General features: G+C 44.3%; 1 protein-coding gene across 6 annotated transcripts in view; it reads left to right on the top strand.

The window, feature by feature from the left end:
• The window catches only part of SCUBE2 (signal peptide, CUB domain and EGF like domain containing 2), a 63,573-nt gene that overhangs the window by 44,420 nt on the left and 5,314 nt on the right, over nucleotides 1–13,839 (top strand). For all 6 annotated transcript variants that reach the window (XM_058688176.1, XM_058688181.1, XM_058688180.1 and 3 more), the window contains 4 exons: nucleotides 7,729–7,899; nucleotides 9,798–9,965; nucleotides 10,674–10,835; nucleotides 12,829–13,026. In XM_058688176.1, coding sequence (XP_058544159.1) covers nucleotides 7,729–7,899; nucleotides 9,798–9,965; nucleotides 10,674–10,835; nucleotides 12,829–13,026 — 699 coding nt within the window. The remainder of the gene's footprint in view (nucleotides 1–7,728; nucleotides 7,900–9,797; nucleotides 9,966–10,673; nucleotides 10,836–12,828; nucleotides 13,027–13,839) is intronic.

The raw sequence follows: 13,839 nt of genomic DNA, 5'->3' as shown, positions 1-13,839 counted from the left end.
AGAGGTTTCTGACTTGGCCTTGATCCTTCATTTCATTCCCATAGGTCCTTAATCTCACCCAGCCCCGTTGCATATGCAAGGAGGCACGAAGAAAAAGCCTGTGGGTTGGTTGAGTGGCTGGATGAATGTGATCACTGGGGAAGAAATAATCAGAAAAGATTTATAAGAAAAGCAGAAAAAAATAGGCTCTTGAGAGAGCATGAGAAAGAAAGAAAACTCAGAAAAGGAGACTAAAGGCTGAGTTCTGAATCAAAGATGCTAAGAGGAGTGCTGGGAGTCAAGTCAAGGAGGTTTTGGAGTCAGGGAGGGAAGCAGTCCGAGAAGTACTTTAGCATGACTTTATGCTGTGACAGGGCTGAAGCAGGGAGGAACAGAAGGCAAGGGAAGTAGTTGGGAGGTTATTCATCTCTAGATAGGAGATGGTGAGGATCAAAGGACCCTACTGCCACAGAGGTGAGGATTAGCAGATGGACAAAAGGGACACAGCCGCAGAATGCTGCAGCTGACTGATGGGGCAGGGAGGAAATAGGTCTGGAATAATAACTGCATGTGGGATTGCAAGGGTTGGAGTCTTGGTGCCTGGGGGAGTAGAGATGCCATTTATAAAGAGCAAAGCCAGAGGGGTAGGAAGGACTGGGCAGGGAGGGGAAGAGAAGCATTCCCTTTGAGCAAGTTAAATTTGAGTTGCAGCAAGACTTCCAGGCAGTGATGTCCATGAGCTTCTGGGAGGCTAGGAAAATAACTTTATCTTATCATGTACAGACCAGCCCTCCTGTCCTGCATCTGTTCACACATACTCTGACCCACTTCCTGTAAAAATGGATGAATAGCCCATGCTCCTGCCAAGGTCAGCTTCTCCAGTTGGGCTCTGGAGCCCATTTGCTTTCACCTTCTCAAAAACATTGCTTCTGTTATTGTCCCCAGTGACCCCTTATCTCAGAATTCTTCCTCTCTGCTAGATCATTTCCAACAGCACACAAACCTATCTCTTGTCGGAAAAACCAAACAAACCCTCCTTTGACTTCATGCCTCTCTCCAAATACTGCCTCATTTCTTTGACCACCCACCCCCCACCCCCAGAGAGCCAAACGCCTTGAAAGAGTTATCTAAACTTGCTGTCTTTGCGTCCTCCCCTCCCATTTTCTCCTCAACTCTAGTCAGTCTGGTTTTTGTTCCCAACCCCTCTACTGAAACTGCTTTTCCCAAGAAAAGCACTATGACGCTTTTTGAACCACTTTTATGTTACCAATTCCAGTTACCAACTCTCATCCAGGTACTTATTTCCACTCCCTCCTCCTGGAAGCACTCTCTTCTCCTGAGTTTCAGACACCACACTCTTCTGGCTCTCCTCCCACCTCAATGGCTGCTCCCTTTTTATTTTACATGTTGCTTCTCCCCTAATTTTTGATCTCTAAACATCAGATATCCCAAGGCTCAGTCCTCTGTCCCCCATCTTGTATCTTCACACTCTCCTACATGACTTCATTCGCTGCCAGATCTTTAAATACCACCATGTGCTGGTGACTGCCAAACTGCCCTCTCCAGCTCTAACCTCTCTTTTGAATTATGGACTTCTTTATCTCAGGTGTGTTCAATGTTCTTCACCACACACACACACACACACACACACACACACACACACAGTGAAATATTTTTGAATTTATGAATGTTTGTGTAAAAGTCACATACTTATACTATTGGCTAACATATTATGCCTATCATAAAAGATAGAAGAATGAGTTACAGATTAAGTAAACAAAATTTAAAAATAACTGGCCAGCATCTTAAGGTACCATATTTATAATTTGGAAAGGTTCATTGCTAACAGTAGTGGTTATAAAGCCATCTTTCAAATAGTCTTTTTGTGAGTTGCCAGTGTTTTGGCTCAACTCTTGTCAGGTCTGATGAAATCATTACTGTTTCCATCTCTTGATGTTTGACAGAGAACTAGTTCGGTAGTGAAAGGCATGTCCACCTGGCTCTTCCCTGCTGTTTACCCATACCTGCTCAGTCCAGGGTTTCTGTATGATTGTATGAAGCTGCTCTCTATTTTGTGCCAGTTAGCTTGGCTGAAACTGGATAATATAATCAAAAGATCTATTCAACTAGGCAAACTGTAATTCTCAATACTTTGAAAAGAAGCAAAGCAGTCAGTACCTTCCCACCTTCAGAGCTGTGGATGCCTGTTTTTCCCTTTCCTTGGAGACCTTGTTACTTCCCATGTGTCTCTGACTCATGGAGATGTGGACAGACTGTGGGACCAATCTTATACCCTACACTAAACCAGTGAACCTTTCTTTATTTCTTATATTTTTTTTTTAGGTAAAAATTAATAGGCATAGATGGGAAAATGCTTTGTCTGCGCCCAGTGGATCATTTTGTAAACCCCGAGGTGTAATATGCTACCTTGGAGACCAATAGTAAAACCAATGCCTTCTCAATATCAATACTTGCATGGCCAACAGACATCTTAAACTCCACAAAACATTTTATCCTACTCCCTCCCTCCCTCCCTCCCAAGTAAAACTTGCTTCTCCCTCATCTCAGCAAATAGCACTTCTATTTACCTCATTGCTCAAACTGAAAACCTCACAGTCTTCTTGACCTCTCTCATTCTTTCATGCTTCTCATCCAATCCATTAGCAAATCCTATCATATCTGCTTTCAGATTATATCCTGGATCTACATAGTTTTGTCTTCCTCCATCATTACCGCTCTATTCCAAGTCACTATCATCCTGGGCCCAGTCTATTGTGACAGGCTCTGACTTGTTTTCCTACCCTTGCCTGACTCAGTGTGTTCTCCACATAGCAGCCATACGATCTGTTAAAACATAAGTCAGATTGGGGCGCCTGGGTGGCGCAGTCGGTTGAGCGTCCGACTTCAGCCAGGTCACGATCTCGCGGTCCGTGAGTTCGAGCCCCGCGTCAGGCTCTGGGCTGATGGCTCGGAGCCTGGAGCCTGTTTCCGATTCTGTGTCTCCCTCTCTCTCTGCCCCTCCCCCGTTCATGCTCTGTCTCTCTCTGTCCCAAAAATAAATTAAAAACGTTGAAAAAAAAAAAAAAAAAAAAAAAACATAAGTCAGATCATGTGGCTCCCCTATGCGAAGCCTCCAATATACCTTGTGTAAGATCTAATTTTCTTACCGTGACCTTCAAGAACCTATGTAATCTGGCCCTTGCTTGCTTTTTAGAATTCCTCTCCTATCACCCTGATCCTTTCACTGTGTTCCTGCTACACTGGCTTTTTTTTTTTTTTCCCATTAGGCAATCCCATCACAAGGCCATTTCCCTCATTTCAGTCTGGTCTCTGTTCAGAGAGGAAAGCCTGGATGCTCTTTAAGACAACATATATACAACCCCCACTCCACCACTCTCCTACCTTCTTACCCTGTTGCACTTTCCTCCATTCATGCTTACCTCTAGGTAGCATTCTACTATATATTTATTTATTTGCTTACTTATTGTCCCTATTCTCCACTAGAATGAGAGCCCCTTGAGGGCAGGACCTTATCTGTCTTCTCTGATATATCTCCAGTTCTGTTTAGAACAGTGCTTAGCACATCATTAATGCTAAGCATTTAACTGAAGTAATGAATTTTCACAGGGACAACAGATGAAATCCCAAGGATAGCCACAACATTAAAACAAAAGAGGGCAAAGGGCAAATCTTTGGGGGAAATATTTAAATCCAGGGCAAAAGAGGCCCTCTGAAGGAAGTGATATCTCAGCCCCAGTTAACTAGGCAGGAAGAGAACACAGCATGCCTTGGGGAACCCCCCCCCCCCCCCCCAGGAAGGTGTCAGCTGCACTCATCTCTCTGCCCCAACTCTAAGAACGTTTTCAAACAGCAAACCTGAGCACACACCAGAAACCTGGATGGGTGTGACAGCTCAGCCTCTCAGCCCCAAGGGGTGCTCTTTCCTGTTATTCTGAACAGCTCCTTTAAAAGAGCTTCAAACCAGAATCCCAAGGCCACAGCATTGTCTTAGCCTCTGAGCTGTGACAAAGCAGCAGCTCCAGAACACCCTGGGAATCGGCAGGCATGGGCAGCTTGTGGCTTTCCTTCAGAAGTCAAGGCGTGCCTCGTAAGAAAACAAGTCAGATGCTAGAGAGTGACCTCTTTTATTAGGTTCACCATCTTCACCACAGAGAGACCATAGTGTTTGTCCATAGCCTGAAATACTCAAAGGCCATAGTGTTGAAAAGAGGGTGAGCCTTCAGGTCTCTCTGTCGCCATTAATCCTGGTCCCTGCTGGTCTCTCCTTTTTGCATCAGAAAAGCTTTCTTGTATTTTTTTTTTTTTTAATAGAGGGAGAAAACAGCTGTGTGGGATTTGAGAATGGGATTTTAATGGTCACTGAAGACACACAAAAGCTTTGCTGTGATCGTGAAGTGTTCTGGGGGCAATTGACTCCTTTGTCTGGGGCAGCAAAACAAGCTGGCTGCTGGAGGAGAAAAGAGAACCAACTGGAACGTGTGATTGAGGCCTCTTTAGGCCAGATCTTCAGCACATTTGCAAAAAGCTGTTTTCAGGCATCTCTTCATGACATTCAGCATCACTTTTTACTGTTCAGCTCATTTTTTCCCTTGTGAAAGAAACAAATTAATTTGGAAGGTGCTTGGCAGGAATTATTTCTGTAGGTCTTTCTGGAAGGAAAATGGAAACTGTGAGTGACAATATGAGTTTGTTTGTGTGAAGCAGGCCTTTCACTGGGAGAAAAAAGAACCAGTGCCCTCTTTTCTGCAGGGCAGCCCAAGGGACCATTTCTCAGCCCTTTGCTCAGTTGGAAAATTGCAACAGATGTGGGACATTGTGAGGCTTCTCAAAATGTAATCTTGAAAAGGCTTTGGGGGGTTTAAATTGTTCTAAGGAAGAGTGGAAACCCAGAGCAGCAGGAGCCCATCCAGTTACTCATTCCAGTGAGAACAAGAGCCATTCCTGTTCATCCATGGAAGGGATCCGTTTTCCACCAGGGCAACTATGATGGAACAGACTGTGCTGATCTGACTCAAAGTTATGATTCTTGGGGCTTTGAAATCATTGCCGCTGTCTGGTACTATCCCTCTAGGCACATGCATGTTACAGAAATGGAAATGGCTTGGCTGGAGGGAATCCGGACAGACAGCCCGGGTTTTATTTACTTTCTGCCAGACTTCATGACAGTTGACTTGGTAGAGCCATGAAGGAATTACTCTCTCACTTACTGGCCTGCTGTAGGCCCATCCTAGGTCAGTCAGGAGGGACACAGGATAAGAAGTCAGGAATTCCTAGTACATAATCCAGCACCACTTTTCATGGGAGATGAACTGAAACCAGAGTCATTATGGAAGCCACTATCCAGTGGTTCTCCTATTCGAGAATTAGGTCTGGAATTATAGACTCTGTCGGCCGCATATCTGTACATTAGACTCATTATAACATTTACCAGGAAAGCAAGAGAGCTTGGTTCACTTTCAATTTTTAAAAAAATATGATAAAATTAAATAAAATGATACTATGAATGTTATAAAAGGCAATCCAAACAGTATAAAAAAGTATTAAAAATTTGAATTTAGAGTATACTTTATTGATTGATGACATTTCATTGTAGAAATAATATTTGAAATACGTTATATTTTGGCTTATTATGATTTAGAAAAAACCTTGTTTGGGGTTTTTTTTTTTCTTTTTTAGATTTTGAAGTGAATAATGAAAAGACATTTTTATTAATGGTAATAGAGAGCCTTGCCATGTTTAACCCTAAAAGTATAAATGAAAATTGCATGAAAACAGATATTCCTCCTCACAGACATTGAAGAGATATGATAGCTAATTTTATCATGTGACATTTTGTTTTCTATTTCTTAGCAGCTTCAGTAGAAAAGAGAATGTGTTGAGGTGCCTAGGTAGCTCAGTCGGTTGAGCATCCAACTTCACCTCAGGTCATGATCTCATGGTTGATAGGTTCAAGCCCCATACTGGGCTTTGCACTGACAGCGTGGAGTCTGCTTCAGATTCTCTGTCTCCCTCTCTCTCTGCACCTCCTCCCACTCATGCTCATTTGTGTGTGCACTCTCTGTCTCTCCCTCTCTCTCCCCTTCTGTCTCTCACAAAAATAAGTCAACATTAAAAAAGAGAGGGGGGCCTGGGTGGCTCAGTTGGTTAAATGTCTGAGTCTTGGTTTCAGCTCAGGTCATGATCTCATGGTTTGTGGTTTCGAGCCCTGAGTTGGGCTCTGTGCTGACCGCAAAGAGGCTGCTTGGGATTCTCTCTCTTTCCTTCTCTCTCTGCTCCTCCCTTGTGCTCTCTTTCCACCATCATCCCTCAAAATAAATAAATAAATTTAAAAAAAAGAGAGAGAGAATATGTTTATTCTAGTCAAGCTCCCCTAATGCCACATAGAGAATCCTTGGGAAAGTCTTGAATTATGATTCTGCACTTTTGTTAGAGAACTTTCTTCCCCTTAAATCCAAGATTCTTAATCTCACTGTAGGTGTATTTCACAGACTAGCTCTGGGAGCTTGGCCAAATTATTTCACGTCCTTAAGTCTCTATTTCTGTAAAATGTAGTTAAAAATAGTACCTAACTCCTTAGGGTTGTTAGATCCTAAGGGTTGTGTTTGTTTGTTTGTTTGTTTGTTTGTTTGTTTTTAAGTAGGCTCCATGCCCAAAATGGAGCTTAAACTCATGACCCTGAGATCAAAAGTCACATGCTTTACTGACTGAGCCAGCCAGGCATCCCTATAGGGTTGTTTTGGGGGATATGAGATAATGTACGTAAAGATTTGGGCATGGTTAACAGGAGATATTAAGTACTTAGTAAATGTTAGCCATTAGAAAGGCTATTTTGATGGTTGTGATGATGTTTGAATATGATATTAAAGAACCCAATTAAGCGTATTTATTTTATATTTATATTCTAAAATAAGATATAAATCTATATTTAATAACTACTAATACCAGAAATAAAGTCAGAAGCATAGTTTATTAATTTCCTTGTAGTTTAGTCTTTCAGGAGACATTTACCATGGTTTCCTCTTTATAATATATTAATTTGATTACAAACATGAAGCGTGCTATGTTGGAGAGCTTATTGGTAAGACTTTTGAGATCACCCTCCTCACAGCCACCAGAGAGTGAATGTTTCAATGGTTCCTCTACCTGAATAATAAAATCCAAATGCCTGGCATTCAAGAATTTTTGAAATCTATCCTAAACTTCCTTTCTTCCCTCTCTTCCTATATGTCAAGCATGACCTTTTATGACCTGCCCCCTTTTCTTCCTGGGGAGATCCTATTCATCCTTTAATGTCGCACACAGATGTGGCCTCTATGAAGCCTTCAGGGATGCCATCAGCCAGAATTAATAGCACCCTCGTTTCTATTCCTTTAGTGCTAGGCCTATGTTCAGTGAATGATTTTCACTTTATAATCCTTCTGACAGCTCTGTGAAACAGCAAAAGTCATCAAGTGCTTGTGCTCAAAGGTAATTAAGACCACTGTGATCCCTGCTTCCAAGGAGTTCATGGTCTATGGAGAGAAAACCTGTAAACACCTCTAACAGTGGGCCATAGAGATCATGGCAGAGGGGTGTGCACAGAAAACCCAAAGGTGGCACACATTCTGTATTCAGGGGTTTGTATGAAGGAGTGTGGGGTCAATGCCATCTGTTTACTGTTATCTCTAGCACTCTTCCTTCCTTGGCCTCTGTCTCCTCACTGACCAGATCATTTCCCACTTTGGCTAGTCAGTTGCAGGGCTGGGACATATTATGATGGAGCACAAGAACGCTGCATTTTATGTCCAAATGGAACCTTCCAAAATGAGGAAGGACAAATCACATGTGAACCGTGCCCAAGATCAGAAAATCCAGGAGCCCTGAAGACTCCAGAAGCTTGGAATATATCTGAATGTGGAGGTAAGGGTTCCATCTGCTCCTTCTTATTCCTCCGGTCTCCAATATTGCTTAGATGGAAGGTGTTAAGTAACGTTTCAGTGCAGACAATGCATACTGCACCATGGGCTTCCTATGGGCAGGGACCACATTGGGTTTATCTTTGGCTCGAGTGCCTACCTTGGTGCCCAACACATGCTGGGGTGATGCTCACTTGGACAAATAAATGAAAAGTTGATAGAAGGCATTGTCAGAAAAGAAAGTGTAAGCGTTGCTAATGCACACTTTACTCACTGTAAATAAATATACCTTGACACCTGAATGATCTCTCAGTGTGTAGTGTTACAGTGGAGAAAGTGGTTCTCACTGTTTGTCCAGTTTTGGTCTCAAATTCATACCGTATTGATTTTTAAGGAGTAACCATTTGGTGACTTTGTTAAAACTCTGTGAAGAGTTTTTCATGTCCCTTATGTTAACTCTAGAGCCAGGTTGATTTAGATTTTTGTGGGCTTATTTCCTATTTATTTTATTAATAAAATAATTTGATATTTGATATTAATTTATTAAGTGGCCAGCTGTATTGACGCTCTGTGGACTCACATAGAAGGTGTGATCTGACACAGTAGTTTGTAGGTGATGTCTGTGGTGGAGAGCAGGTGGCCCCTGCCTCTCCTCCCAGTGACTCCCAGAGCCAGCTTTAGTTCCCACCTACATGACTCCCGACTCAACTGTGGGATCTTTCAAAGGGTTTAAAAATCAGAGCCTCAGACTAACTGCGTGACTCCTACCATATCTTTGGCCTGTTATGAAATCCTAGGACCAACTGTGGGTTGATAAGGAAGCACTTTGGAGCATCTATTTATACTTGTATGTGACCTTATTAAGATATATTTATAATAATAATGTTAGTAGTAATTATAATAATAATAATTGCTAACATGTATTGAGTACTTACCTATGCCAGACATAGGCAAAGTATATTACATGAATTAGTCCTCTGCTTGTTGTATCACTACAACAACTTTATGAGGGTCAGGTAATTCACTGAAGGTCACACAGCCAAAGAGTGGAGGATCTGGCATCAGAACATAGGTCTGACAGATTCCAGACTCTTCCCCTGGGTGTGTGTTCATTAAATGTCATTATATCTAGAACTTATAGGTAGAAAGAAGACTGTGAAAATTAATAAGGGAGAGATCAGCAGTACAAGAGTCAACAGATTTTCATAATACCTTGGCAATGACAAGCTAATTCCTAAGGAACATGTGCTTTTAGAAATCCTTTGGTTTATGGCTGTGCTTCTTGCCATAAACTTAAAAAATAATAAAGTAAGGTGCTTAAAGTCCCTCTGGTGCTTAAAGACCCACTGGGTCCCTCTATCAATGTGGATTCGATTGGTTGGATTTAGTAGGGGAAGTCCAGGGCACACTCTAGTGTAAGATGTAACTTAGTGTATATAATTGATAAAACAGGGAGACTCTTTCTTTCATGACCAGAAGAGTCTTTATATCACTAGGATGTAGCAGCTGGGTAAGAGTGTACTTCTGGGACAGATTACCAGATTGATTCCAGAGCAGAGAACCCTCTCTGGGGGCTCCTGCACTGCAGGGGCTATCTGGGCACTGTGTAGTCCTAAGCCTTAAGCAAATGCAGGCCTCATCCCAACTTTGGAAGCAGTTAACACTTGGCTCCTTGGTCTCCATCTTGGCACCATGCTTTGTAGCTCTGTGTGTAAACATCAAGCACTCACATGCCACCTACTCAGGGTCAGTGGCAGGGCAGGAGAGGGCTCCTCTCACAGAGGTGGGAACTCAGGTCAGCATAGGGCAATAGGTCTCACCAAGTTCTGAGCTCATCTACAGAGAGATGGGAAAGGGTCTGCCCAGGGGGCCTTGCTCACTTAGGGTCATTGGTTTCCCCAGGTCTGTGCCAACCCGGTGAATATTCTGCAGATGGTTTTGCACCCTGCCAGCTCTGTGCCCTGGGCACATTCCAGCCTGAGGCCGGCCGTACTTCCTGCTTCCCCTGTGGAGGAGGCCTCCCTACCAAACATCTGGGAGCCACTTCCTTCCAGGACTGTGAAACCAGAGGTGAGGACTTCGCAGCTTGCTTTTTTCCAGAGCTGAATTTCCCTTTTGAGAACTGTGGGGGTCTGGTAAAGCTCCTATCAAGCCCAGCCCAGAGGTGCCTTGTGTGGTGTCCCAGTAGCTGAGAGGTGAGGTCCCAGCACCATCCACTCCTGCAGGATATACAAGGAGCATGGGAACTCCCTAGATGTGGTCTCCCCCAGCCACCTGGCCCCCTTCAGACAGGGCTGACTGGTCTGGGAGAGGTGAACAGGTTTTATGCAACAGGTTCTTGGCTCCTTCTTTCCAGCCTTCCTACCTCTCAGCGCCCTCCCCTGGCCCCCCTCCCATATAGGTCCTGCCCTTCCCCAGAGACCCACTGCCACCTCTCCCAGGACCTGGCATCAGTTAAGCACCCTCACAGCTCACAAGCGTGCTTTGCATGAGAACTCAGGCTGTGCTCATTTATGCCTGACTCTGCATGGACTGTAAACTCTGTGAAGATACACCCATACTTTGTTCCCTTTGTATTTTGCTCAGTGTTGTGAGTCACAGGTCCCACCCAAGCTGGCTATTTAGGGAATTAAGTGTTGATTAGCCCCAGATTAGTAGGAAAGCAGTACTTCATTTGGGCATACAAATTTATTTCACCAACTGTGAAAACTTTTATGTGACTGTTGATGAAAACACAATTTTTTTTTTCATTTTCTCCACCCTCCCCCGACCCCACAGTTCAATGTTCACCTGGACATTTCTACAACACCACCACTCACCGATGTATTCGTTGCCCAGCAGGAACATATCAACCTGAATTTGGAAAAAATAATTGTGTTTCTTGCCCAGGAAATACTACCACTGACTTTGATGGCTCCACAAACATAACTCAATGTAAAGGTAGGTCTCTCTAAGGCTTTCACAGTCTTGACCAAGAGGGAGGTGCCTGGGTCCACCTGGGACTAGGGGGGGTTGGTGCAGGGGTCCCAGGTGCCTTGAGAACCATGAGGACACGGTTAACCCAGCTCAGGCACTGCAGGTCAGCACCGAAGGAGAGCCAGGCTTGGCTCTCAGGTACTTACTTGTGTTGATCCTGGCTACTTCTCCGGGCACATTGACAGGCTATGCTCGCTGAAATTTCCTCCCACAGAGTTTCAGTTCAGCAAACATTGTTTGAGGACCTGTCATATGTGAGACCCTCCAAGCAGAATAAGTCCCTTGCCCTGCAGGCAGCACAGGTTGTAGGATTGAAGAGGAAAGAGCAATTAACTCTGCCTAGAGAGATGAGGGAAGGCTTCTGGAAGGCATGAGAAGGTTTTGATGGAGAGGGTGGGGGGAGAGCAGGAGAAAGAGCTTTATACCCAAGACCACAGCTGGAAGGAAACACACACTCGGAAAAATGAAAGGCTTTTTGAGAGACCCCCTGGACCTGGATCATGGAATGTCTGAGTGGAATCTGAGGCAGAGCAGGAAGGGAAGCCTTGAATGCCACACAAAGGAATTTTATTTGTGTCCTGTAGGAATGGGGAGCAGATCATTCAAGGACTTGTTGTATATTTAGCTGGTTGGTTGGTTTTTAACCATTATGTAAAATTCTCTACTAAAGGTCAGAAGTGAATCTCAGCTGACTCATTGTCATTAACACAGTGGTGTAGGGGAGCAAGGAGGCCTTCCCAAACTGGAGGAGTTTGGGATTGAAGTTCACAGTGTTAGAAAATTCTTTCCTGTACCCAGATGAAATCTGTTTCCTTGTCCTCCCATCCCCAACCCTTCATTGGCCCTTAGGAGCCACATGGCACGGATCTTCAGGCTGTCCTTCAGACTTGAAGCTGAGTCCTTCTCAACTCCATGGCTCTCCCCACTCCACCCCCTTCCAAGAAGAAATTTTTTTAGTGGGAATAATAATTCACAGTTACAGGGCACCTGGGTGGCTCAGTTGGTTGAGTGTCCAACTTTGGCTCAGGTCATGATCTCATGGTTCATGGATCCAAGTCCCACATCGGTCTCTCTGCCTACAGCATGGAACCTGCTTTAGGATCTTCTGTCTCCTTCTCTCTCTGCCCCTCCCCCACTCACACTTTCTCTCTCAAAAATAAATAAACATTAAAAAAAATAATTGCCAGTTACAATTAGAGAGGAAAAAAATAGTGCCTTCAACATCCTCTCCTGCACAGGTGCACCTGACAGTCTTATACAATAAGCCCCTTGAGGGCAAGGACTGTGTCTTTCTCATTTCTGAACTCCCAGAGCTTTTGCTAACATTTATTGGATGAATGGAGATTTAATGGCTGAGGGGTGTGTGTGTGTGTGTGTGCGCGCACGTGAGTGCTCCTGATCTTTGCTCCCAGAGGTGGGTATCCAGCAAGCCCCATATTGACTGAGACCTAACTGGAATTTTCTTCTGCACCAAAAATAAAATGTGGTCTTGACCAGAAAGAAAAGAGAAAGAATATGGCTATCATAAATTCATCAAGGTCTCTAGGAAAGGGTCACATATCCTCTAGTTAGCAGTCAGCTCTGTTCTCCCTATTTTTAAAGACCTAGAAATTCTATGTCATGGGTTCCCCTGGCACCTAGACTTTGTAAGCAAAATATTGAAAACCAAATTCATCCTTTGTTTCATGAATGCCTTCCTCTGATCTTGAGCACCTTCAAGTTAAAGAGAAAATGGTAACTCAGAGGGGAACTCAGTGGGATGAGCTCTGTGTGGAGAGTTAGTGTAGTTAGGCTCCCACGGGCGACCGTAGGCATTACAGGACACATTAATTCCTGGGATGGTGCCATTCCTCAATGGCAAGAGGATGCAGTGGTTCTCCTCAGTTGAGCTGCTGGTGGCCATGACAGAATGATGAAAATGCTGTGCCTTCATAACTCATGGCATTTCCTCTTCCAGACAGAAGATGTGGAGGGGAGCTGGGAGATTTCACCGGATACATTGAATCCCCAAACTACCCAGGCAATTACCCAGCCAACACGGAGTGTACATGGACCATCAACCCGCCGCCCAAGCGCCGAATCTTGATTGTGGTCCCTGAGATCTTCTTGCCCATAGAAGATGACTGTGGAGACTACCTGGTGATGCGGAAAACCTGTGCGTCCCCTCTCTCCCCTCCCCTCTAAGGCTAGCGTGGAAGCCTGCTGGCATGCTCCCCAGCTTTAAATGTGAGCAGCAAGGCTAGAGTGTCACCTCTGTATTAGAACAGAGATGGGACATGAGTTTATAGTGTTTGCCAAGAAACAAAATTTAGACAAACCCACCTTGAGGCCTCTTGCTGAATCCCAGAGGTAGTGATTCTGCAGGTCAGTCTCCCCCTCCCCGGGCTTGCCAGGGACCCTCTTCCACAACATCACACAGAGCCAATGAAGCTCATGGAAGCCAGGCCCCAGACCGTTGTCTCACTGTGGGAAGCCACTCGTGGCTTTGGGACTGACCGAGGCTAAAGTCATAGTCCAGCCAGGAGGGACCCTCCTCCTATCCTGATGCATGACCCAGTGCCCATTAAGGGACACTGCCAGCAACACAACTTCAAGGCAGTGTAGTGAGTGAGCTCAGCAGCCAGACTGCGTAGACCTGAACCCAGCTTCACCTTTTGTTAGTTCCGTGATCTTGGACATACATTCTGATTCTTTCTGCAACTCCTTTTTCTCATCTGCTAAAATGGGGATGATAATAGTTGCTACCTCATAGGGTTATCATGAGGAGTAAATGACTTCATGTACATAAAGCACTTAGAATAATAATGACACATGGAGCCACTGTGTTTGCCACTCTTATTAGTGGTTACAGTGTCTGAAGTCAGGTGTGGGTTTGAATCCTGACCTATCCACACACTGGCTCTGTGACCCTGGGCAAATGCTTAAACTCTGTAAATGAGTTAACAACGGCACCGACTTCCTGTGACTT

This window comes from Neofelis nebulosa, chromosome 10, assembly GCF_028018385.1.
Source record: "Neofelis nebulosa isolate mNeoNeb1 chromosome 10, mNeoNeb1.pri, whole genome shotgun sequence".
NCBI lineage: Eukaryota > Metazoa > Chordata > Mammalia > Carnivora > Felidae > Neofelis > Neofelis nebulosa.
The sequence above is the reverse complement of the archived record's forward strand: the minus strand, read 5'-3'. Positions and strand labels throughout refer to the sequence as shown.